This window comes from Nanorana parkeri, unplaced genomic scaffold (genome assembly GCF_000935625.1).
Source record: "Nanorana parkeri isolate BGI_ZX_2015 unplaced genomic scaffold, ASM93562v1 scaffold147, whole genome shotgun sequence".
Lineage (NCBI taxonomy): Eukaryota > Metazoa > Chordata > Amphibia > Anura > Dicroglossidae > Nanorana > Nanorana parkeri.
The window spans coordinates 1,303,040-1,327,206 of record NW_017306415.1 but is presented as its reverse complement, the minus strand read 5'-3'; the positions used below and the strand labels follow the sequence as shown (position 1 = coordinate 1,327,206).

General features: G+C 42.2%; 2 protein-coding genes across 2 annotated transcripts in view; one reads left to right on the top strand and one right to left on the bottom strand.

Moving 5' to 3' along the window:
• COPS5 (COP9 signalosome subunit 5) lies at window positions 1–21,992 on the bottom strand. Its single transcript, XM_018554215.1, has 8 exons — window positions 21,792–21,992; window positions 16,733–16,967; window positions 15,012–15,140; window positions 12,552–12,617; window positions 12,095–12,180; window positions 10,365–10,476; window positions 1,628–1,776; window positions 1–311 (listed from the first exon to the last, which is right to left on the bottom strand). Exons 1-8 carry the CDS (start codon window positions 21,929–21,931, stop codon window positions 227–229), a joined length of 1,002 nt encoding a protein of 333 aa, XP_018409717.1. The 5' UTR covers window positions 21,932–21,992; the 3' UTR covers window positions 1–226.
• Window positions 21,993–24,038: 2,046 nt separating this feature from the next.
• Window positions 24,039–24,167, top strand: part of CSPP1 (centrosome and spindle pole associated protein 1) — a 63,483-nt gene continuing 63,354 nt past the window's right edge. The window contains exon 1 of the mRNA XM_018554207.1: window positions 24,039–24,106. The gene's annotated coding sequence lies outside the window, so the exon portion shown is untranslated. The remainder of the gene's footprint in view (window positions 24,107–24,167) is intronic.

Here is a 24,167-nt window from a genome sequence, read left to right as displayed (position 1 = left end):
AGATTTTAAAAAGTAATTTTATTCACCCAGAAAGCAACAAAGTTTACAGTGCTGTTATTGCCGAGAGGTTGCAATAAAGATCCTATGCTTTCCACTGTCTGATCAAGGGAAATAAGTGCTACCTGGTGACATTGTACAGCTTCCGCATAAAAGAAGCAACTTATAAACACAACAAATAGCTGAGAACGAGTCAAAGAACAGAGGAGTCTTGTAAGAGTTATAATGCCTAAGAAGTGTTTATTTGATTAAAGAGCTTATCCTTAGTCACTTGTGACATCAATCCGTGGATTGCTTCGATTGTTGTTTTACAGCTGAAAAGAAAGACATAAAACCATTAGATATAAAAACACAGATGAAAGTGATAGAATGCTAAAGACACAAACCCTGATACTTCCAGGTATGACACTCCCCTTGTCCTCTCCTACCCCATCATTTAGTGCCCGAGTGGCCAATTGTCAGGTCCATGGGGGAGATGGTTCAGGCTTTATTTACCATAATAATCCTGGTGGGCCTAGGCCAGCAGGGTTCAGTACCAAGCTTAAAAATTCACAATATGATATACTTTAATTTTTAATAAGGGAAGCTTTCTCCAACTTGGGCCTCAAGGCCATATCCTTCCTTGTTCACCTTAAGTGATAGCCTCCATTTCCTATTTCATAGAAGCTTCAGCTAAAATGATTGGCTTTACATAAAGAGCTTCATTAGGTAATATCAGATTAAGTAGCTCCTCCTTTTTTAAATAGAAAGTCTAATGACCATTTCAATGAAGTTTGGTAAGAAAGCAAATGATCACCAGCAGCACAATTAATTTCATGTAACACTGTACATAGCAGGGACATGCGGTAAAGGGAGGCAGAGCCTCACCTAGAATTATGGAGGAAAAAGCTGTCGGCTTCATGTCTGAAGCTGACAGCTTTTTCTCCTTTCAGATCGGCATCTAATAGGTTACACAGCAGGGAAAGCCTCCCCGCTGTGTAACCTGTCATGGACGGAGCGCCTCAGCAGTGAAGAAAAAGTCAGGGGCAGGGAGGCTCCTTTACACTAGCTTGGGGACGGGTGGGGCAGGACGTGCTGGGGGCCAGACTGGGGAATGCCTCACCTGGAGCAAGAGGTACCGCATGTCACTGGTACATAGACACACCAAGAATGTAGCAGAGTTGCTACCTTCATGTAGGTTGCGTCTCCTTGCTCTACAGTAGAATAATAAAAAAAAAAATGTTGCAGGGGGACGTGGCTTTGTCACTAAAGTTTCATCAACCTGTACCTGGCCACACCTAGTACTACCCACTGCTTTCTAGATTGGAAGTGATGCCTTTGTTGCTGAAACTCTCCCACTGTGATCTGCAGTGTCAGAGGGGGAGCTTGTGAGACAAATTGGAGGCTTTGGCTCACTCAGGGAAAGTAAAGGAAGTTCGAGAACAACTGCTCTAAAGTGTACCCGTTATCTGCTCTCATCAGAGGCAGCCATTAGACAAATGTTGTTTGTCATTTTCGGAGGCACCTCCACATACCAGTGCATGAGGATAAATAGTCAGGTACATTCAAAATGGCGCTCAAATATCCACTGTAACTTTCAGCATCTACGATAAAACCAGTGATTTTCTGGACCAATCCATTAGTGGAATACCTGTCTCTTGTAGCTTTGGCTAGTTTGTCTTCAGACTTCCTATCGTGAGTTTCTAATCCCAGCATAAAACTGCCACGGCCAAGCTGGGCTTCTGATTGCTCTAGTTTCTCAGACAAATCGAACACTTGTCCTGTTGTGTAATCAGCATTCTGGCAAAGAAAAAAGGAGCACAGGAATAAGCACAGATACAGCAAACCTTTCAGTATAATTTTATAATGTAACCCTCTGAATCGTATAACCTAAAGCAACTCCCCCATGCTTACCAATCTGATTTACTTACGGAGTACAATGAACTGACCTACAGTCTAAAGATTTACTGTCCATTTTGTTGTATTACCAAGACCACTATAGCAAAACATATTATATTCTAGTGACTGTATAAATCAGGGCTGGAAACATTCCAGGAACAAAGTAGCCAATGCTCCTTACAAATTACAGCTGTCAATATAGCTGGCTTCTAAAAAAAATCCTGCTGGATTGGACAGACTGGCTCCTGAATTCCATATTGAGGAGCCAGTCAGGCTTTAATTTGTCAATTTAAAACTAAAATATCAATCTAAGGACCCCTGACACCTTTGCAGTTTGCTGCTGTACATTAATGTGGGTTAAAGTGACACTAAATACAGGAGTTAAATCTTAAAAATGCTTTCAAGTCCCTTTAATATTGACAAAAATGTAACTTATTTGTGTATGCCTCAGCTGTAGATCCTCAAAACATCTCTGAATTCATGCCGACACTGTCCTTCCTTCTGGCGGGTGGCTAGTTTTGTTCCACATGTTCCCTGTGTGTGTTGTAAAGTAGCCACCACTCCAAGCCACGCTCCTGTGATGGACTACAATCTCACGTCTAGAGATTGTAAACCATCACGGGAGAGAGCTTGGAGCGGTGTCTACTTTACAACACACACAGGGACCATGTGGAACAAAACTAGCCACCCGCCAGAAGGAAGGACGGTGTCAGCACCAATGATACACAAAGATGATGTATTTTTGTTAATATGGTACCTGAATGTATTTTTAACTAGTTAATTCCTGAATATAGTGTCACTTTAAGACGGCCCAGTTCTTTTAAATGGGCTTCCAACACACACAAAAAAACAAAAACCTGACCTTCTTTATCCTGACGTAGTGTACTTCAGTGCATAGTAACAGCTAAAATGCAGGACCACTGATTAAGGGCATTGAGAATGGCACCATAACGCATAGGATTGTGCCCGTTACTGTAATGCATAGGAGTGATGCCAGTCTAAGACTACCCTGACCAGGCGACAAAGCTGCTGTGATTTCACTGCAGTACAAAAAAAACCAGCACCGTCACCCTGTTAACAACTGAAGAACAAAAATAACAAACCTACTGACAGGATCAAAAAGTAAAAAACAAAACAAAAACTATGTTATGGGAGGATTCATATACTACCACTTTTAATGAAACCTCTCAAAGAAATCTAAAGCTTTCCGCTGGTGAGGTCCTTCTAAAAATGTTAGTTCCTGGCTGTCAATCATCCTCTGGGATGGGTAGGCAAAAAAAAAAAGCTATCCAGCTTTTGCTAAATGAGAAGTCAACAATGGCAGAATGAAGAGCTTTAAAACTTCATACGTTGACCTAACGGACATGTTTTAAAATGTACTAACAATTTATTTGCCGGTATCTTTGCATAGCAGCAAGTCACTGGTTATACAAGTTTGGTAGCCAGCCATGTTTACACAGACATTAATGCACATTAGGAGTGTTAGAAAGCATAGCTAAACACACACTATTTAACAAGTATCAGTCTGAGCAAGATGTGTAATCCAATCACTCTGCGAGCCTAAAACTATTTGCAGTGACCACAACAGCCTCAGTAAATAAAGTTCTAATACTGCTGCCCCTCCTGGAAGTTTTAGCAGACCACTTGCCCCTCGTAAAACTCTAATTTTGTTTGGTTTGCCTGAGCATAACAAGACTGAGCAATGTATGACAGTAAGAGGGGTATGCAGGAGAACAGAAAGGGATTAGCAGTGTTTACCAGCCCTTACGGCTGGAACACACAGCTACTGGCCCATAAACACACATACAATGCATAGAATGTTTAACCCACAGAGAAGCTGGAACTTTCCCTATTTTTTTACAGTTCACATAACACAATAACTGTCACTTTTACCCGATCAGTGACTAGTCTAGGCACATACATGAAGATATGATTTTGCACTTGATAATAACTTACCTTGTAAGCCCAAAATGTCAGTGAAAAAGCTACATATTCGGAAAAGCCCTAAATAGACCCTAATGACCCCAAGGATTGGGAAGTACCCTTATCTTTGAAATGACAACAAAGGCACCTTTAGAAAGTTTTAGTAATGACAATCTACAAACATCTACTTCTAGATAATTGCCGGCTTTGTCTTCTTTGCATACCTTATTGTTCTTTTCCTCCCTTTACTTCCTGGAACTCTGGCACATGTGACTAGGACAAATAATCATACACATCATCTCAGGGGAGGAAAATGCCTTTCCGTGAGATTATAGATGAGATTTCCCAGCAATGCTCTGCTGATATAACCTTCCCAAGATGCAATGCTCGGCCACAGATTACATCACTAATGCCCAGGAAGTGGAAAAACAGTAATTGTAAGTAAAATAAAACTATGTTTAATGAATGTATGATTTCATATCAGCATGCAGAGCTGATGTGATTTTTAATGAAAGGGGGTTAAGTTCCACTCTAAGGCCTCATGCACACAGGCATCAAAATACATGCATCCAGATGTGTTTGGAGCTAATTTCTAAATGCATCGGAAAGCTTGTAATGATTTGAATTGGCTGAATTCATACTAAACGTTCAGCAGCGTCTACGGGCATTCAGTCTAGCTGTGTTTTAAATGTACAAGAAATGTGTGTGTCCAGGAAAGGTCTTCTGCAGCTAAACACAATTACATCTACACAGAAGAAATGGATCTTTGATGTAATCGTATGTTTAGGCCCCTTTTACATGGGCTGATCAGAAGGGGATACATGCAAAGATTCTCTCCTGATCAGAGCAGTATGGATTGCATGTCACTGTGACATCTGGGTCTATCCAGGAGAAAAAAAATGGAAATAACTGGACCCCATGTCAGTCTATGGGGAAATCGGATGTAAACAGATACGTGTCCGTTTACATCAGATTACACACACTATATAGGTTGAACCTGATGGACCTGGGTCTTTAGTGAATCGCACCTACTATGCAACTATACAAGATTACCCCCGATCCAGTATGATCAGGTCTGCCAAAATGAAACACTGTTCCATTTGTTTTTCCGGACCTGGCTGGATTCTGGGGTAACCGGGTGTAAATCGGTCACCTGTCCGTTTACACACTTGTTGCCCACAGACTAGCATTGGGCATCCGATCGAGTCTGACTGAAAAACCAACAGGCAGACACAACTGGACTGGCCGTGTGAAAGGGGCCTTACTGCTCCCCTTGACTCAGTGTATGCCTATAATAAGAGATCTGACAATTTACCTAAGCTGTCCATATGCATATATCTAATCAAATTCAACAAAATCAACTAAGTTCCTTGTTGTAACAGACAACATTCAGTGACAAATGGTTTGAAATGATCAGATCTATGATCCATTGTTTATGGGCAGGGTCAGCATTACACCAAAATCTATACACTTTGCAGGTAGCTTTTGCTGGAACAGATGCTGTCACAACATTCATTTAATATGGATGCTGACTGCACTTTCTTGCATAAAAATGTCCACCAGAAAGACAACAAATTAAAAAAGAAACTATAATAAAACAGCATGCATGGACTGTTCAAACATCAGATTAATAGATGACCTTTAGAACAATAGCTAACAAAAGCACTGGAAAAATGACACTACACGGTGTCACTACACGGTTAAAAACGTAAAAATAGATACTTTAAAAGAAAATATGAGGCGCTATACTTGCCTTAGAACGCTGCCCTGATGCTGTTCCTCTGCTACTCTAAGTATACGACTGGTCAGATGGCTTGAACACCTATACCCATAAGCAGTGGTTCCTCCCATGGCATGTGTCCATTTAGTGACCGCTGTTCTATGGTGTACCTTTACTATACGGTTTGAAAATGCAAGCATCAGGACACATGCATGCTGGAACTGCACAGTGGCATCACAGGAATATAATGCAACAAGGATGACAGCCGCATATCTACACTGACCTGGATGAAAAATGTTTTATCTATTGCTAGAAGTTGCTCTATGCAATTGTGGTAGTTAGATCATCTTTGTACATGTAAAGGGTCTCTAATTAAAAGCAAATTGTGGGTTCTGCAAAGACAATTTTAAAAAATGCAAGCAAAGGAATCCTGAAATGTAATACCCAGGAAGGTTTCCCAGCTAATTAAATGATGTCAGCATCCTGTACTACCCTGCTCAACAACGAAAATACCAAGAAGCACATTAGTCTTATTCATCTTTTCCCAGATGTATAAAAATGTTGCATCAGGACGAACTGCTTCTCAATCATTGATTCAAGTTACAACCAGGGTCAATAATCGCTGCGACAGCGACCAGTTGACCTGCCTGTGTAATATGAAATAGTGACTTATGAGAAAATAGGAGGTGTGCGTGTCTGGGGACATGTACTTTCTCCTTCCCCTATGTGGCTAAAACAATGACGACAACTTGTCCGATGCAGCATTTCAATGTAAAAGATGGAAATCCTCCACACACCGACTGCAGAAACTAAAACTCAGACATAAATAAAACTAGTTTGTGTTTTGAATACAATAACAAGGCGTATTGGGACAATGCAACCAATGGAAGTACATACTGCTCCACTCAGTGCACCGTACCTCAGATTCAGATTAGAAAGAACACTGGTACAGAGGACACAGAGCTGTTGAAATGGATTTTGGGTAGCATTATTTTTGGCATGTATAACTTTGTGTTACAAAACTACACACTTAGCTTTTAGAAAGGGAACCCATTAAATATTGTATCAAGTCAAATGCCATGAGTATAATCCTAGTAACCAATCACATTCACTTAAGTTTTTTTTTTGAATTCTAGGTTAGAGAGTGAAAGCTAAAATCTGACTGGTTGCTACTAGCAACTTGTTACTGCTCAGACAGTTGGCTAAGCAAGGACCACAATGATGGCCCTGGAGTCTTCACCTTCAGGTCAGCAATGCCAGCTCACATATTTTTATCCTGACAGGATCTCTTTAAAAGTAGTAGTAAACTGTTATGTGCTGGATGGGTTTTGCTATAATGCGCAAGTATTTTCAGCATATTGCAGACTTACTTTACCAGTGTGTCGCTCTCCAGCGCTGTGCGATGCACCTTCAGTCTGCCACTGCTGCCATCCCCACTTCCGGGTTCCCAGGCATCCTCCTTGGCCATTGGGTGGCCACTGATGATGCATGTGCACAGGAGTTACATCCTTCCCAGCTTCAGGGCTATTTGTGGCATCTTAGAGATGCCGTGAATGAGCCGAGACTGTACACCGCACATCACACGCAGTGTACTGTGAAAATAAATTGATAGGAGAAAGAGAAATAGGATTTTGTTCTTACTGTAAAATCATCTTCTATGAGCCCATTGTGGGACACAGCTCTGAAAAATTCTAAGATGTAGAGATATGCTGCTTCTTTTAGGAGGAATGGACACTAGGCAAACAAATTAAAAGCCTGTCACTTAAAGGATATAACCCCTCCCACCTGCCAGTTGTGTCCATCAGTGGACTCTGTGAAAAAGATTTTACTGTAAGGATAAAATCCTATTTTCGCCATCATCCATTGAGGAACACAGCTCTGCGATATAGATGCAATAGCTGTGGGGGAAAGACATATAGTGTGTACTGATCCCATGGCGCTACTGAGATAGCCACTGCATCCGCTGTTGGATCCCTCACTCTGGACACAAATCTGTCCACTTTCTTGTTGCAACAAGAAGCCAGAAGATCCACATCTGGCATTCCCCAGAGGTGACAAAGTTCCTGAAACACCCCTAGGAGAGACCATTCACCCAGATCCATATACTGTCTGCTAAGAAAGTCCATTTGCCAGTTTTCTACTCTGAAATTGCTGGAACATAAGTTCTGCCAAAGCCAGGATTGAATGTACCTCCTTCACCGCTGACACACTCCTAGTGCCTCCTTGGCGACTGATGTAGGCCACTGCTATGGCATTGTCCGACTGAATCTGAACCAGACACCCAGATAGAAGACGGGTCCAGAGAAACAACGTCAGGCTAATTGCCCTAACTCCAGGATATTGATTGAAAACTTGTGGATTCCTCCAGAGACAAACAACCCTTCAATACACCACAAGACTGACGTCCGTCAACAATCTTCTAAGTTATGGAAAGACTTCCCAGTTATCAACCATCATGGCAAAAGACATTCTGGCCAGAGTACTAAATCTGATCATCCTGTACCGCGATAAATGACTTGTCCCTTGCCTTAAGAATGTTCCTCTGTAAGGTCCTGTAATGTAACTGAGCAAACGGTACCACTTCGATAGACACCATCAACCCAGAACTCTCATATAGGTTTTCAGAGAGGATCCGTGATGGCACCAAAGTAATTGAACTTGATTCTGCAACTTCTTGACATTTTACTGAGGAACACCTTCATTTATAATGCATCCAACAGAAGAAATATTCCAAACAATGCGTTAGAACAAGGGACTACTTCTCGATGTTCAGAATCTCTCAATCCTTAAATAAATAAAACCTACCAAAAATAGGATGGAGCGGAAAAATCTTGCAGACACACTCAGGTCATGCAAACCCATACAAAAACTGCAGGGGAAAACACAATCCTCTTAATTTAGGGCTTGCTCACACCAATTATAGTGCTTTCCAGCGTGGTTAGCTGCTCGAAAGCACTGTATCACATACTAAGCTCCCTCCTGTGTTCTGGGGCTGTGCATTCGACTCAAAGACCCCGCAGCCCCCCTGCGATCGCTCGCACAAGAATGCGTGGCACAACAATGCCTGCGTTTTGGTCCAGTGCGATTGCAAAACATGCTACATGCATGCACTATTTTTTGCAATCGCACTGGATTGGAATGCAGGCATTGTTGTGCCACGCGTTCTGGCGTGGGCGAGTTTCTGTGGCTGCAGGGCCCCCTCCTGCACCAGAAGGCAAGGGGTAGTTTAGTATGCGATACTGTGCGTTCCAGCTGATAAACACGCTGGAACGCACTGTAATTGGTGTGAACGAGCCCCGAAACAGAAAAGCACAGCGTCAATAAAAAAAAAAGGCAATTGTTACTCTCGGAAGCTGAGTAATTGCAAAGAACTGGATATTAGCCTGAGCAGTCCCATCCTCATCAGAAGAAAAAAACTCCCCATCATGTTATATCTGATCCATACAAACCATAATCCTTTTCAGTGGGGATCTACATGTATTGCTCTATCTGTCCCCAAAAAAGGGTATAAAATTCATTTCAGTACAGCGCTGCATGACGGAATAAATGTCAGTCAAAGTACCGCAGCGCTGAATACTGAAAAATGGCCTGGATGGGAAGGGGGTTTAACACCGCGGATGTCAACTGGTTAAAGTACAGAGGATATCAAAAGTAAAAAAAAACAAAAAACGAAACACAAACCGGGAAGCGGAGCCAAAACCACTGCGGCTCTGAAAATACATCTCTATACAGCCATAGAAGATTCCTGAAGTTTTAGACTGCACATGCCTGCGAGGCACAGAATACAAAATAAATGTGTCATCAATTTAGTCCTGGCCTCTGAAAGAGGTACAAAATAAAAATAGTAAAACTCCACTTATAAAAAAGGCATAAAAACTAAAAAGGAGTCATTAAACATAAACCACACAGCTACATCACAATAAAAAGAAGGGAAACAACCATCCCCATAAATCCAACTCTATATATATTACATACACACAAGTTTTTTTACTCACGACTCCATGGCCCTATTCCCAACATTACAACAGGAATCCCCGGGTAATAATGGCCTGACCGGTGATGAAAAACGGGTACACAGGACCACCACAGGACAAAAGCATAAGTACTGAGACCAGAAAGTCCTGCTACAAGACAACTAGAAGCATCCAGGATTAAACTTATCTGGCACAGATCTCTCAGTTTTGACTGCTATCTAGTGCGACTCCCAGGATTTAATATTATCCGGTATGAATCAACTAGTAGCTCTCCGTAGTAGAAACTTTAACGAAGTAACAAAATAAACTAAAATAATAAAGCAGATGAGAAGGAGACATCCACTCTCCTGAGGACACTAAGCAAAACTGGCTCAAGCAAGGTGGGAGTGGGTATGTCCTAAAAGTGACAGGCTTTTCATTTGTTTGCTTAGTGCCCATTTCTCCTACAGGCAGCAGCATAAGCCTACGTCTCAGAATTCTGCAGAGCTGTGTCCTTCAATGGATGATAGCGAAAAGGTTTTTCCAAGAAGAGATACTGCACATCTATTCTGCCTCCTAGCAAGGTTTTATTTTTAGACTTTACTTCTGCTTCAAAGAATAATAATGCAATACTGCTATATAATGTTGGGTTCGCCAACTCCCCTTTTGTGCTTGGAGGAAGTCATCTGCTGATCTGAGGTCTGGGGGGCAAGGGGGGTACTTGGTCTGACATAATATATAACTATTGTTTTCCTTTAACTTTCGCACACTTTCAACCTGCCCGCTCTGCAGACAAATATCACGGCAAGAAAGAATCGGTTAAGAATGCTGCAAACTATGGTAAAGGGACTTTGTTAATGACTCACATAAAATATACCATGATGGCTACTTACAGTTAGGAGGCTGGAGGAGCTCAATGTATTCACCCAGTACTTATTCCACAAAAGCTCTAGCAATTTTCGGTCAAGAGAGGACTTGAAATATGCGACTTCCAGTGCATAGTACCTTAAAGGGAACAAAATCACAATACTTATCAGCTGCCTAACAAACTAATGAACAGGTGATTCATAAAGCAAATAAAAGTAACCGTATTACGTTCATGAACGAACACACACACAAAACACACACCTGTATCTATCTCATATGTCAGAGATCACTTTAGGCCAGGGGTCTCAAACCTCCGGCCCTCCAGCTGTGGTGAAACTACAAATCCCATGATGCATCTCTCTTCGGGTGTCATGGCTGTGAGAATCCTGCAATGCCTCATGGGATTTGTAGTTCCACCACAGCTGGAGGGCCAGAGGTTTGAGACCCCTGCTTTAGGCAGTATATAACATTTCCTCAGGTTTAACCCCTTCGTGACGGGAGACGTACACTGTACGTCCAGCCACAAAGGGACCAAATGACTTGTCACGTACACTGTACGTGACGAGTTATTTGCTGCTTTAGAGGGCTGTTAATCGCTGAGAATCAGCTTTTAACATTCATTAATGTATGCCCTTACTACAGAGGCATTCATTAATGAAAGGGTTAACCTTTTTCAGACACCCGATACCTTAATATCGGGTGTCTGAGAGTCAAAGCAAAGCGGACACAGATGCCGGCTTTTGCCGGCATTCTGACAGCTCGTATAGATCGAGAGATATCTCTCTCAAGCTATACTGGCTTTTTTTTTTTTTTTTCATGAATAGATACAAAATGTGTCTATTCCTACAATGTATCTATTCCTGGAAGAAGAATGTTTGTTTGCTGATCGTTGTTGCAACAATCAGAAAACATTTAGTAACAGCTGAATCCTGAACTGCTGCAGGATCAGTGTCACTAACTTATTATCGGCTGTTCTGAAGTTTGAAGCAGCCTGATAATAACCAAAAATTTATTAATTTATCATGCAGTAACAGTGAGATTAATTCACAAAATCTGCTTGATATAATTAAATAAATAAAATAACATTTTTAAGTTAAAAAAAAAAGTGAAAAGTGTAAAAAAAAATAAAAAATGTGAAAAGTGTAAAAAAAATAAAAAAATGTGTAAAAAATAAAATAAAATAAGGGACAAATAAATGAATGTATTTATTGCATTTTTTTAGCTGTGCTGGTTTTGTAAAAAAAATACTACAAATCAAAACTGGGAAAAAAGTGTTTTTTTTAAACGGTTTTTTCCTCTTTTTTTATATTTTATTTGTCCTAAGTGAGGCGTTAGACGCACATATGTGATATAAATATGTAGCCCTATCTGTCCTCTAAAAAACAATATATAATATGTGTGGGTGCACTTTGTAAGAAAGTATATTACTGACGTGGAAGAATCACACAGCAAAAATGTCAAAAGTGTGTCAGTCATTTACGAACAGAAACTAAAAACAAGCTCAGTCATGAAGGGGTTAAAGATGAACCCCGGGACAAGCAAACACTGTATCTACACAAGTGGCTTGTGTATTCTTACATGAATCTTGGTGTGCATTGTGTACTTCTTCCATATATGTGCAGTAATCTAGTGCGAAACTGACTTTGCACAGGAGCTGAATGTATTTATATCCTCCGTGGCTATTGAGGAATATATTTAAATGAATATTTTTGTGCAGAGTTCAGCTTTAATAAGATGGAGAAATTGAAATACTTACTGTTTACAATGTACACCAAAGTCCTCTATTTTGTTTAAAGGGATAGTCTGGTACTCCGAGGGACCTTCATCTGGTGGCTTGTACCCCTAATAATTGAAGATAAAGCAACATTTGTGTTTTAAAATAAAATGCAACTGGCAAAAGTCGCCGGGAGTCTGTTTAAACAGCCCCGATGCTGGCGACGTACACTGTACGTCGTCAGTCACGAAGGGGTTAAAGCATTTGGCTTAATCTAGAAGTGCATGAAGTATTACATTCTGCAAAAGACAGAAGAGAAAGATGAAAAAACACAAAGCCAGTCATACATATTGAGTGTAGATGAGAAGGGAAAATGTTAGGCGAGAGATAAAATCAGGAAGAGAATTATGCATAGGGACTAATAGCACCATTCTAAGAATGGGTATATTGTACTTCTCCTTACTAAGAAAAGATAAAACATTATTTGGATTTAGATTACCTTTGGGTAAGTTCTGAAAGCGCCGAGATTAACTTTGCCTGCAGATATAGTCCTGGTTGGGTCAATCTGAAAGAAGAGGAGCAGAAGAGTGCTTAGATCCCAGAGAGAGCTGACCTGGTAAACTGAAAGGTACAATATGTACAAACTGTCCATTCTTTATACATCTGATTAGTTAGCAGCACAATAACACGAACACATGGCACAGGTTTAGAAATAGCACTCACTTACAGAAGCTGGCAAAGCAGTGTACTATGGGATGTTATAAAATAGAAACAATAACTGAGGCTTGTGGCATTTTGGTAGCAACCCTTACATAGCTAATAAATGGAAGGAGCTTCTACTTCGCAGTTCACATTTTTTGAACAGCTACTAAAAAAGGGTCAGATAACGGTTTTGTATCTTTTCACTTTGCTTAGCAGACCTGACACCTCAAAAGGAGCTGACTCTTGCCACCACTGATCTTCCTGAACCTTTCTTCAAGCTTTGAGCAGCAAAGGATTACTAAAGCCTGTCAGCAGCTTGTTTAAAGTCAATAGTTCCATTAGGATCTGCATTTAACATTCCCCAACTGGCACTAAATATTTTAAAGGCTTCAACAATACAACTAAAACCTCTGCAAATGCTTTGTAAAGGCTTGCTGCACACACTGCTCATATACAAGCTGAAGCCCATGGGAACAAGGCCCTAAAGTGGCTGTCACCAGGAGGGTCACTTCTACACAGAAAGCAGCATGTGATAGAAGAGGCTGTTAACATACTTACCTTTCCGGAGGCCAACTGTATTAAAACGGCTGGTCCGCTGGTGCATTGGTACAGGAGGACGTACCTGTATGTCCTCCTATGAACACGTGTACAGGTGAAACTCGAATAATTAGAATATCGTGCAAAAGTAATTGCAGTAAGTGCTGCAAAAGGGGCCCAAACCAAGTACTGAGTACATATGCATGCTTGTACTTTTCAGAGGTCCGATATTGTTCTATGTACAATCCTTGTTTTATTGATTGCATGTAATATTCTACTTTTCTGAGATTGTGGATTTGGGGTTCTTGGGGTTTTCATGAGCTGTAAGCCATAATCATCACAATTATGACAAATCACGGCTTGAACTATCTTGCTTTGCATGTAATGAGTCTATCTCACATATTAGCTTCACCTTTTAAGTTGCATTAGTGAAATAAATGAACTTTGCACGATATCCTAATTATTCGAGTTTCACCTGTATATGTGCGGCCACAGCAGCCGCTGTCTTTAGAGAGTGGAGAGCAGTGGCTTCAGATACAGAGCCGATCAGACTGGCTCTGTGTTCTATGATCGCTGTGATTGGTTATCAAAGCAATCAAATGGCAATGTTTACACTGCCAAGCCTCCACTTCCTCTTACATCAGAAGCAGGGGAGAGTAAATTAAGTAATGAATGGATGAGTCATCCATTTATTGCTTCCTTGAGTAAAAACAAGCTGCAGCAGCAAAAAAATAAAATACAATTAAATGTAAACCTTTCACCCTCCCGCCTCTATACTCTCTACTCTGATGTATTAACCCCTTTATCTCCCTTATCCTGCACATCTGTACATCAACCCCTTGATCTCCATCCTCCCACTGTATGTGACCTGTACATTAACCCCTCCACCCCCTGTCTATGACCTGTAAATGTACTTTATCTTGTGCACTATTACTAAGCTCCATGGTTTAAACCCCTCAATACTGGCATGTTTCTTCAATTCCAAAAAATTGTGGCAAAAAAAACAGATCACCTTGGAGTGTCTATTTTCCAAAAAGGGGTCATTTCGGGGATTTCCAAAGTGTCCTGACATTTCTATTTGCTATGATTTATAAATGAAAAGTAAAAGAAACAGGCTTTTGTTCCCCAATTTTTTTAGCCTTTTTTTAACTTTATATACTACAAATAAAAAAGTGGTTAATAAATAACACTAAAAGAAAGCTCGATCGGTCCCCAAAAAATGAAATAAAATAATTTTGCTAGTGTTGCATAACGGAGGAATTCTCAGCCACACTTGCACAGCGCTGAAAACTTAAAAATGGCCTGGTAATATAGGGGGTGCAACATGCCGGTACTGAAGTGCTACAAAAAAAAACAAAAAAAAACCCTTCTCTGGTGGCTTCAGATATACTTTAAAATAACCAGGATCATTTTATGTAAAGAATACAGCTGCACTTGCACACAAGACAATTACTTCACATCTGACAGTGAATATAGAACAGAAGGAGTGAGAATAAAACAGGAGTTTAGAGAAGAAAGTTTGCTTATCATTTATTGTACACGTGTGCATGTTATATCAAAAAATATATGTACAAAAATATATGTACAAAAATATATGTACAAAAATATATGTACAAAAATAAAGAAATACGACTGTGGCCAGGCTGAGACTCGATGAAAATGCCATCTGGGTCATACATTGTTCATTCGGAAGTTTAAGTAAAGGGCTCATAATACTCACCACAACAGCAACAAATGGTTCCTGAAATTGCTGATTAAGCATCTGCGTGCTGACATCAATTCCCGACAACCAACAGCCGTACCCTGGGTGACTGTGGTACCAGCCAATTGCATTTTCTAGCCGGCCAACCTGAAGAAGAAAGGGAGCCTAGTTAAGGAGTCTGCTGCCCTCTACTGGCACACTTTAATTATTGATGAGCTGTGAAAGATTTTCCCTCTGAGGTCTATGAGAATTCACATTAGAATTAAACCCATCAACTCCTCAACTTGACTTCTAATGATCTAGTAAAAAAAAAATGAACGGAAATCCAGACATTAACATTGTGATATAATCTAGAACATGAACAAATAATTCAAATGTGTATTAAGTTTTTTTTTTTTTTCTCTGGAAGAGGAATTCAACATTTTGCTAGTATTCTACTATGTAAGAAAACGTATCATTCTCAATAAATGTAGCAACCATAACCACATTTACCTTACACAGGAACCCTTCAAACAGGCATATAATGTTGATATATATAACATTTCAGGGGAAGTCTAATTAATTACACTGCATAGTCAAAAGACAGACAACTCTTCGAGATATAATCAATAAACCTGTGCCACCCAGTCCATATCTCGCACCAATACTTAAAAGGTGTAGAGGTAGACAAACTCCGGCCCTCCAGCTGTGGTGAAACTACAAATCCCATGATGCATCTCTCTCCGAGAGTCATGTCTGTGGCTGTGGGAATCTTGCAATGCCTCATGGGATTTGTAGTTTCACCACAGCTGGAGGGCCGAAGTTTGGCTACCTCTGGTCTAAAGTCTAAAATAAAATCATACTCGCCCGGACCTCGCAGCACTCCCTCCACCGTCTCCTCCTTCACCGCAGGGATGGTATGTCCCTCAGCGTCCTATACACAGTGTACTGGATATAATGACTCACGGGACCCAAGATTGCTGAAGAGAGAGAGCCTCCAGGGACTGGTCTAACAGCAAGCCAAGTCTGAGGTTTACGTATTACTTTATTATGTTACATCCTTGAAGAAAACGAGCACTTAACCCTTGCAGTACGGGGATAACCTCACTGCAAGGGTTAAGAATAATTTTCCCAGAATTTTCTTTAAAAGGAGAAGAGTGCTTTTATCCTTTTTCTACCGTTATCTGCTCATTCCCAGTGGCTTGCGCGTTTCATATACATAACTACACAAGTACTGTCCAGAGATGTTCACTGTGCAGCAAGCTTCAGAAATAATGCTGTACTGGTGGATGCAGGCCATGGTCTGGGTTAGCTTCCGCCTCTCAGGCAGACAGATGGGCTTCCATTCTAGCGAATGGTGCACATAAGGCAGCATAGAGGATTTCTCAAGATTCCTGTGGCATTGGGCAGGACCGTCACAGAGTATTTGGGCGGGTACTCGCACTCACCCAAATGCTCAGATACCTTCCCCCATACCGGAACTTCCAGTCAGAGGGAGAACCGGCAGTGCTGTGAGGGAACATGGAGCCGGCTTCCCAGCCAATCAGGAAGCCAAGCAGCAGGTAATGACTCGCCCCCAGCTTCCTGATTGCCTTGAAACCCAGCTCAACGCTAGCGAAGTACCGGTATTCGGTATTGGCGAGTACTGAAAGATAAATATCGGTACTCATACTTGATACTGAAAAATCGGCATCCGTGAAAATGGAAGGAAGAGGGGCAGTAACAATACAATATAATGCTTGACTGACGTAATACTATACCTGCTTAGCATTTTCTATATATGCAGCCATGTATTCATATGCAGCAGCTTGAGCATTCACTCTGGTCTCAGTTCCTTCAACAGGTAATGCAAAACTGTCCATAATAATCATAGTTTCTCCATCCACCTTTCCAAGCATCAGACCCATCACTTCCAGGTTTCCTCCTGACCTGGCATGCATGACCATCTTCAGCAGCGCTAGGGCAGACACCTTGCAGTACTTAAAGTAATGATGACTACAAAGCAAATACAAAAGACATGATTAAATATTGTTCATGACATAGGGGAATGATATGCGGTCTTTGATATGTCATCATCCAGGCAGTTTCAAACATTACAATGATCAGACAGTGTTTAGATGCCTGCTCTAAGTTCTCTGAACTGAAATGTACCGGATGGAAGGTTAAAGTTTCACTTATATGTGACAACAGGTTTGTCCAGGTGCCTACAGTCCACTTTTCCTAATGAGTGCCCTCAAACCCCTGAGACCCAGAGTACTTTGGTATGCAAACACTGACAGGTTCCTGTGGTAAAGAGGCTGGAACCAATGCTTGTGTCAGTGAGGCAGTTCATTAGTGGTGGGCCATTTCTAAAGAATAGATGGGTGCAGCCTCTTGACCACAGGAGCAGATCAATACTTACATATAAGAGTGTTCTAGGTTTCAGGACTGGAGGAGGCTGCTATCACATATTTGTAGTTCTTTAGAAACTCTCATCTCCAAGAGTACTTGACATGGTCTTCCCTGTACAAATGGCAGGCTTCATTCATCTCTATGGGAGAATAGAGCCATCATTCAGGTTGCAGAGAGTACAGAAGGCTTAAAGTCCATTTCCACCTAGGAAGTGATTAGTGTTTATTGTGGTAATGAAGAGGTGCAGTGATGATGTATACATGTGCACATTTCCATGACTCGCATTGCAGGCTTTCTTCATTTTTTTAAATTAACATTTTATTAGGCCTGAAGCCAAAAATTAGGGCTGGTACAGATTAAAATTTTCGTGTTCGATTAATCAAAATTTTTTTTAAATCGATTAATTAGAACGCACATGCAGATCCAACTACATTGGCCTATACACATACAGCACAGCAATGAAGTAATAAAATGAACTAGGATCACACTAATCCAACACGTTATTAAATCTCACGTGCCCCACTCAATATGGCCGCCGCTTGAGTGGGGCAACTCAGAATAATAAACGTGCTGGATTAGTGTGATCCTACTTCATGTTATTACTTAATTGCTGTGCTGTATGTGTATAGGCCAATGCCTTGGCTGGCGCTCGTGCAGAAAGTTTCTTGGGCAAACTCACAGGCCCAAGTGGCTCCGTCGGCTAACGAAGGGGGGAGGAGTCCGGTGATGTCACCAGACTCCTCGCCCTTCCCTTCGTTAGCCGTCACGGACATCAATGGCACCGCACTCCCCTTCCCTTCGTTAGCCGACGGAGCCACTAGGGGAAGGGGGGAGGAGTCCGGTGACGTCGATGTCCGTGACGTCAACGGATCTCCGAAGGGACTCCCAGAAGCCCGCGGAGAGGTGAGTGTTTTCATTAGCGATCAAAAGAATTTTAACCGGTCAAAAAGTTAACGATTAATCGAGAAATTAATCGTTAATTTCCACAGCCCTACTAAAAATGAAAAATTTTCTCCACAGGAAATTCAGTCCGACACCAGGGTGTCAGCCTGTAAACAGCTGCCCTCCTCCTTGTCCCCCATTAAAACATGATCACTAAACACCAGTTCTGCCTGTGCACACAATACACTGTCCAAGGGGGGTGGAAGATATACACGCATTGTTTGCACAGGACAACGTCAGCCATTTCCATGAGGATATACAGAGGAAAGCTAACAAAAATATACGTTTCTGTGTTCATATACATCAACTGCATATGCCTCCTTCATGTAAACTCGGTGTACACTGCTGGCATATGTTTTTTAAAAATACATCCGCAAAAGGTGGAAATGAGCTTTAAAAGTGAGGTCCACCATTTCGAAAAAAAACCTTGAGTATGGGTGTAGCATGAAACATGGTTGAAAAGGTGAACTTAGCCTTTAAATTCTCAGTTTTTTTTTTACCAATTACTGGGTTAAAAGTGGAACCTGAACTCAAAAAGTGAAGATCTGCTAACTTCCAGCAAACATTGAGATATGTTAATAGACTTGGCGGTACCCTGAAAAATACCGGTTATGCTCCTCCTAAGAAATAGGAGTGCACTTCCTGTGCCTTGATCCTCATAGCTATATATCTGCAGCGTGAGATCTGAGGCACTGCACCTGGGTCCTAGTCTCAGGAGACGTTTGGAAATGTCACCACTCACTGTTCTTACTAGAGAGGAAGCTGTACCTGATGACTTGGAAACAAGAAACCCCCTGCTTCATTCCTTCTGGGGATCTGTGTTTTTATACCTCTCAGCAGTCATCAGGGGGCAGCTCTGACATGAGGGAGCAAAGCTATCATCTGCCAAGGTGGCCACCCCCATAGAGAGACACGGTGCAGAACAAGGTATGGTAGGTCAGCAATGTGGAAAATAACAGCTGCAGGAGACCACAGGCCATACTAGTAACTGGTTCTTTTTGGGCACAGCTTTCACAATAGAAAGTTCTTGTATATCCAAATCTTATGTTTTAGTTTTGGATAGAGTAGGGAAGGATTAGAACCCCTGTGAAGTTGTTGTTTGTGTCCCCGCTGGATAGATTCATCCTCTCTAGTTGTCAGTGTGACCATTGACACCAAGACAAAAAGTAGTGGGAAACATCATAATTTACAGATGGTATCAGAAATGTTCCAACAGGGACAGCATTTCTGGTGACTGTCACACTTCGCATTTTACCATCCAAACTACTTTTTCTTCTTCATCCGTGTTGGCTAAACGTGAGAAGAAAAAAAAAAAAGTGTGACTGGTGGAACTGAGTGAACAGCATTGATGGTGCCCACAGCTGTCAGAATACCCCAACAGTGACTGCAGCTGATTGGCTACAATTTTCAGCCTAGGTCCCTCAACAAAAGTTGATTCAAACGGAGTGGTGCCAACAGGGCACACAGCTTAAATTATCAGATGAGTCAGCAGGAGGACATGTGAGCAGTGAAAAAACAATTTCTCTGTAGAGATTTCCTCTTATTTCCTATTGTGTGTCCGAAACAGGAAGTGAGGGTACATTTCCCTAACAGGAGACAAAAAGCAGGAATTAAACTGACAGGGGGGTTTAACTATTCCCTACCAAAAATAAAAATTAGCTATACATATACTTTAAGATAAGGGTAGCAATGGTTGAGGGCACATCGATAGATCATGGAAGACTTAAAGGAGAACCATGGGGTCAGTGTTTTTCCCCATAGTTCTCCTTAGGATAACGGGAGGACACAAACTAGCGTTCGCCCGTTACCCTAAGCTCAGTATACCGCGAGCTACAGCTACGTAGATGACGGGATCCGCCCAGCTGCGTGAGTGACAGCTGGCTCTGCCTATCTAGAGGCAGAGCCAGCTGTACCCGCCCCCTCCCCTGTCCATTCCGCCAGTCAGCGCTGGCAGATCGGAGCGGGGAGAGGGGAATCCAGCCCCATCCCCTGTCACGGCAGAGAGCCGTGACAGGATCGAGAGGCGAGCGAACCCGGTATGTGTTTGCTCACCTCCCGATCTACTGAGCCGACCTGTGACAGCCTCATTGTCACAGGTCGGCTAGAACTATGAGGTGAGTGAAAAGCAATCACCTCATAGTTCTTCTTTAATAAAACCTGCAATCATTTACCTTCTTGTCATCTAATAAAGTCTTGTTCCATGGACTACTGATGGCCATCACTGAGGGTTCCTGTTGCTTTTTGTAGCTCTGTTGGGGAGATGTTTTCCCATGACAGAGTCACTTTAATTGCTCCAACACAGAATCCCACTTTCCAACAACAGTCAATGCTCACTGCTGTAAATTAGTGCTGCCACTAGACCAGAGGTAGGCAAACTACGGCCCTTCAGCTGTGAAGCTACAAATCTAATCATGTATCTGCTTCTGGGAGTCATGTCTGTGGCTAAAGAGCAGGAGATTCCTCCATTAAAGGAGAACTATGAGGTGAGTGCTTTTCACTCACCTCATAGTTCTAAGCCGACCTGTGACAATGAGGCTGTCACAGGTCGGCTCAGTAGATCGGGAGGTGAGAGAACACATACCGGCGTTCGCTCACCTCTCGATCCTGTCACAGCTCTCTGCCGTGACAGGGGAGGGACTGGGTTCCCTCCTCCCCGCTCTGATCCTCCAGCGCTGACTGGCGGAACGGACGGGGAGGGAACGGACGGGGAGGGTAGGGGTCACTCACGCAGTTGGGCGGATCCAGACATAATTGTCGGGATCCGCTTCAGCGTCTCAGTATACCGCAAGCTGTAGTTCACGTTATACTGAGCTTAGGGTGACGGGAGGACGCTGGTTTGTGTCCTCCCGTTACCCTAATGAGAACGATGGGGAAAAGCCCTAACCCCATAGTTCTCCTTTAATGCTCGTAAGCGTTGATGGAGGAATCTGTGATATGTTATTTGTTCTGTCTCCAGGTTGAATGCAAAAGTATGTGTGCATACCTGATTTAAGTTTGAATGGGGTCTTAAACTTTGTTGAAGTGCCACAAGTGTAATTCATCTCTATGCAGTGCAATCTATATCAATGCAACATGGCTGAACTCTTATGTCTTGCAGCATTATGGTGCAAACAGTTGTGTCCTTGCATTCATCTAAGCAGCTCAAAGGACATGGTGTGAACAAGATCAAACCGCCAACACAGATTATGATTTTGAGGTGAGACATTCGATTCATCAGTTACATCCCCATACTACACACCGGGAAATCATTGTAGGGCTGACAGATGGAAGCTGAATGTGATTGTGTATGGGCAGGATTACATCGCTGACTGCCATTGTGCTAGCAGACAGGAGTGACACCGGAAGATCTGACACTGCTCTGCCGTCACGTGGTGTCAGGTATCCCACCGTGTCCTGCCTCTGTGTATTCCCTGCCCAGCCACCCCCCTCCGGTGTCCCATCACTTCCAGCCATACCCTGCCCCCCTGTACAGGAAGCCCCACTCACTCCTTCGTCCACGGTTTGGCGGCCAGGATCTCCTGCTGCTGTTTCTTGTCATATTTGTAGATCTCGTCGATGCTTTGCACCTCCTGCATGTTATTGGAAAGCTCCCAGGTCTTCTGGGCCACATTGCTTCCCGCCGCCATGTTACCGGAGTCGCTGCACAACACTGACTCCGCAGCCTGCGCTGCGCATGCGTCAGGGATAATGCCTTACAGAGGGATAAGCACACTCATAGCACGGGGGGGATTGAACTCTTCTAAAACAGAGTCCACGCATAGCACTCTTAATAATATGTTGGCCATATCAACGCTATGACTGCGCAATGCAGTCTTATGGCCAAATGTAAGGCTGTATAGGTAGCCGATTATAAACAATGATGTGGGAAATGTCCCCTTGTTTATAAAATAGTACAATCCACTGTTCGGCAAGACCCTGGGAACCATAGCTGTTGTATGAACTGCGCCATCTGGTGGCATTGTAGTAGATGACACTTCTTGATAGAAACTCCACTTCTGCAGCCAAATTGGGATAACACCTACTTTATATTTGTCACATATTCCCCTTCACATGGCACAACTTAGAACATCTTTATATTTCTTACATATTCCCATTCACATGGCACAACTTAGAACTGCTTTATATTTGTCACATATTCCCATTCAGATGGCACAACTTAGAACAGCTTTATATTTGTCACATATTCCATTCACATGGCACAACTTAGAACTGCTTTATATTTGTCACATAGTCCCCTTCACATGGCACAACTTAGAACTGCTTTATATTTGTCACATAGTCCCCTTCACATGGCACAACTTAGAACTGCTTTATATTTGTCACATATTCCCATTCACATGGCACAACTTAGAACTGCTTTATATTTGTCACATATTATTCTTTACATGGGATAACTTAGAACTGCTTTAGATTTCTTACATATTATTCTTTACATGGCACAACTTAGAACTGCTTTATATTTCTTACATGTTATTCTTTACATGGCACAACTTAGAACTGCTTTATATTTCTTACATATTATTATTATTAATATTATATAGCACCAACAGTTTGTGTAGTGCTTTACTGCACTGAGGGAGACAATAAAATTAACATTACAATTTCAATACAGGAGGTAGGAGGGCCCTGCTTGTGAGGTAATAACTGTTTGGGATGATTTAATGGAAGAACTGAAAGTAGTTATATCGAGGTGAAATAGGCCTCCATGAAGAGATGAGTTTTCAAGGATCCTATTCACAAGGAATCATTTAAAACTGCTTTATATGTTTTACATATTCCCATTCACATGCCATGGATATTAAGAATCTGCCTTACAGCTCTCTTACCTTTTTACTTGCAGACTTATCTCTGGATAACTCCCCCTTCCCCGGAGTTCTTTAAAGCAGATTTACTTACCTGATCCCTGCTCCTCTGAGGGGAGGGGGCAGCACTCACTCCTTTCCCCTCCACTCCATTGTAGACTGTCCTTCAGTATCCTCACATGTAATGTAGGGAAGAAGAAGAGGCTACAGGAGCTGGTCTTGGAGCCAGCAAGAGAGGGAATCAGGTAAGTAAAACTGCATTAAAGAATCTCCCAAGACAAGAAGTTAACATTTGCAGTGCTGGGGTAGCCCCACTGCAAGGAGAGGCTGGAGGTGGGCTTTAAAAATCTTGCTTAGCTTTCCTATTGTATGTAATGTTAGCGGCATCCCCTCTGCACAATGAGCACTGGGAGACGCTTGTACGGCACTGCCGCCATTCACAGAAAGTCTTGTATTTCTTTCAGTGGATAGAAAATGTTCTGCGATTGGATGAGTTGACGATTGCGATGTCATCACTTAGTTCTACCTCCGGCTACCAGATATGGATTGGATTCATTGAGCCGAGCTAGATCTATTTAATAATCCATAAAAGATTTCTGGAGTTCTGCTTATTTGATACAAGATGGAGAGTTACTGAAAAGTGATACTGTTGTCTGTTGATTGTGACATGCCAGATATTTATCCCTGCAGACTTGTTACTGAAAAGTCCACTTGAATCCCCTGGGTTTGTCAGTGATCTTCTGTGCAGAGTTTGTAGAAGAGGAGGAGATCCAGAGGAGTTCTATGGAAGTCTATATTGGGAACGCTCAGTGATCATCTCCTAAGGTACAGCTACAGACTCTATCTAGCAATATACATGGTGTATGGCGTCCTCCACAGCTTGAGGGCGCTGTGACTCAATTATGGGCAGAGAATCAGCTGGAAGTTGGGGGCGGCGCTTGTCACCATAGAGACGCACAGCTAACGGCTATACAGACAGGAGAGGAGCGGCGGAGTGAGGTAATGGGGGACTCGGTGTAGGTGATGTGTCGTGTTGTGTATTGGGAGGGCTGATGAGACT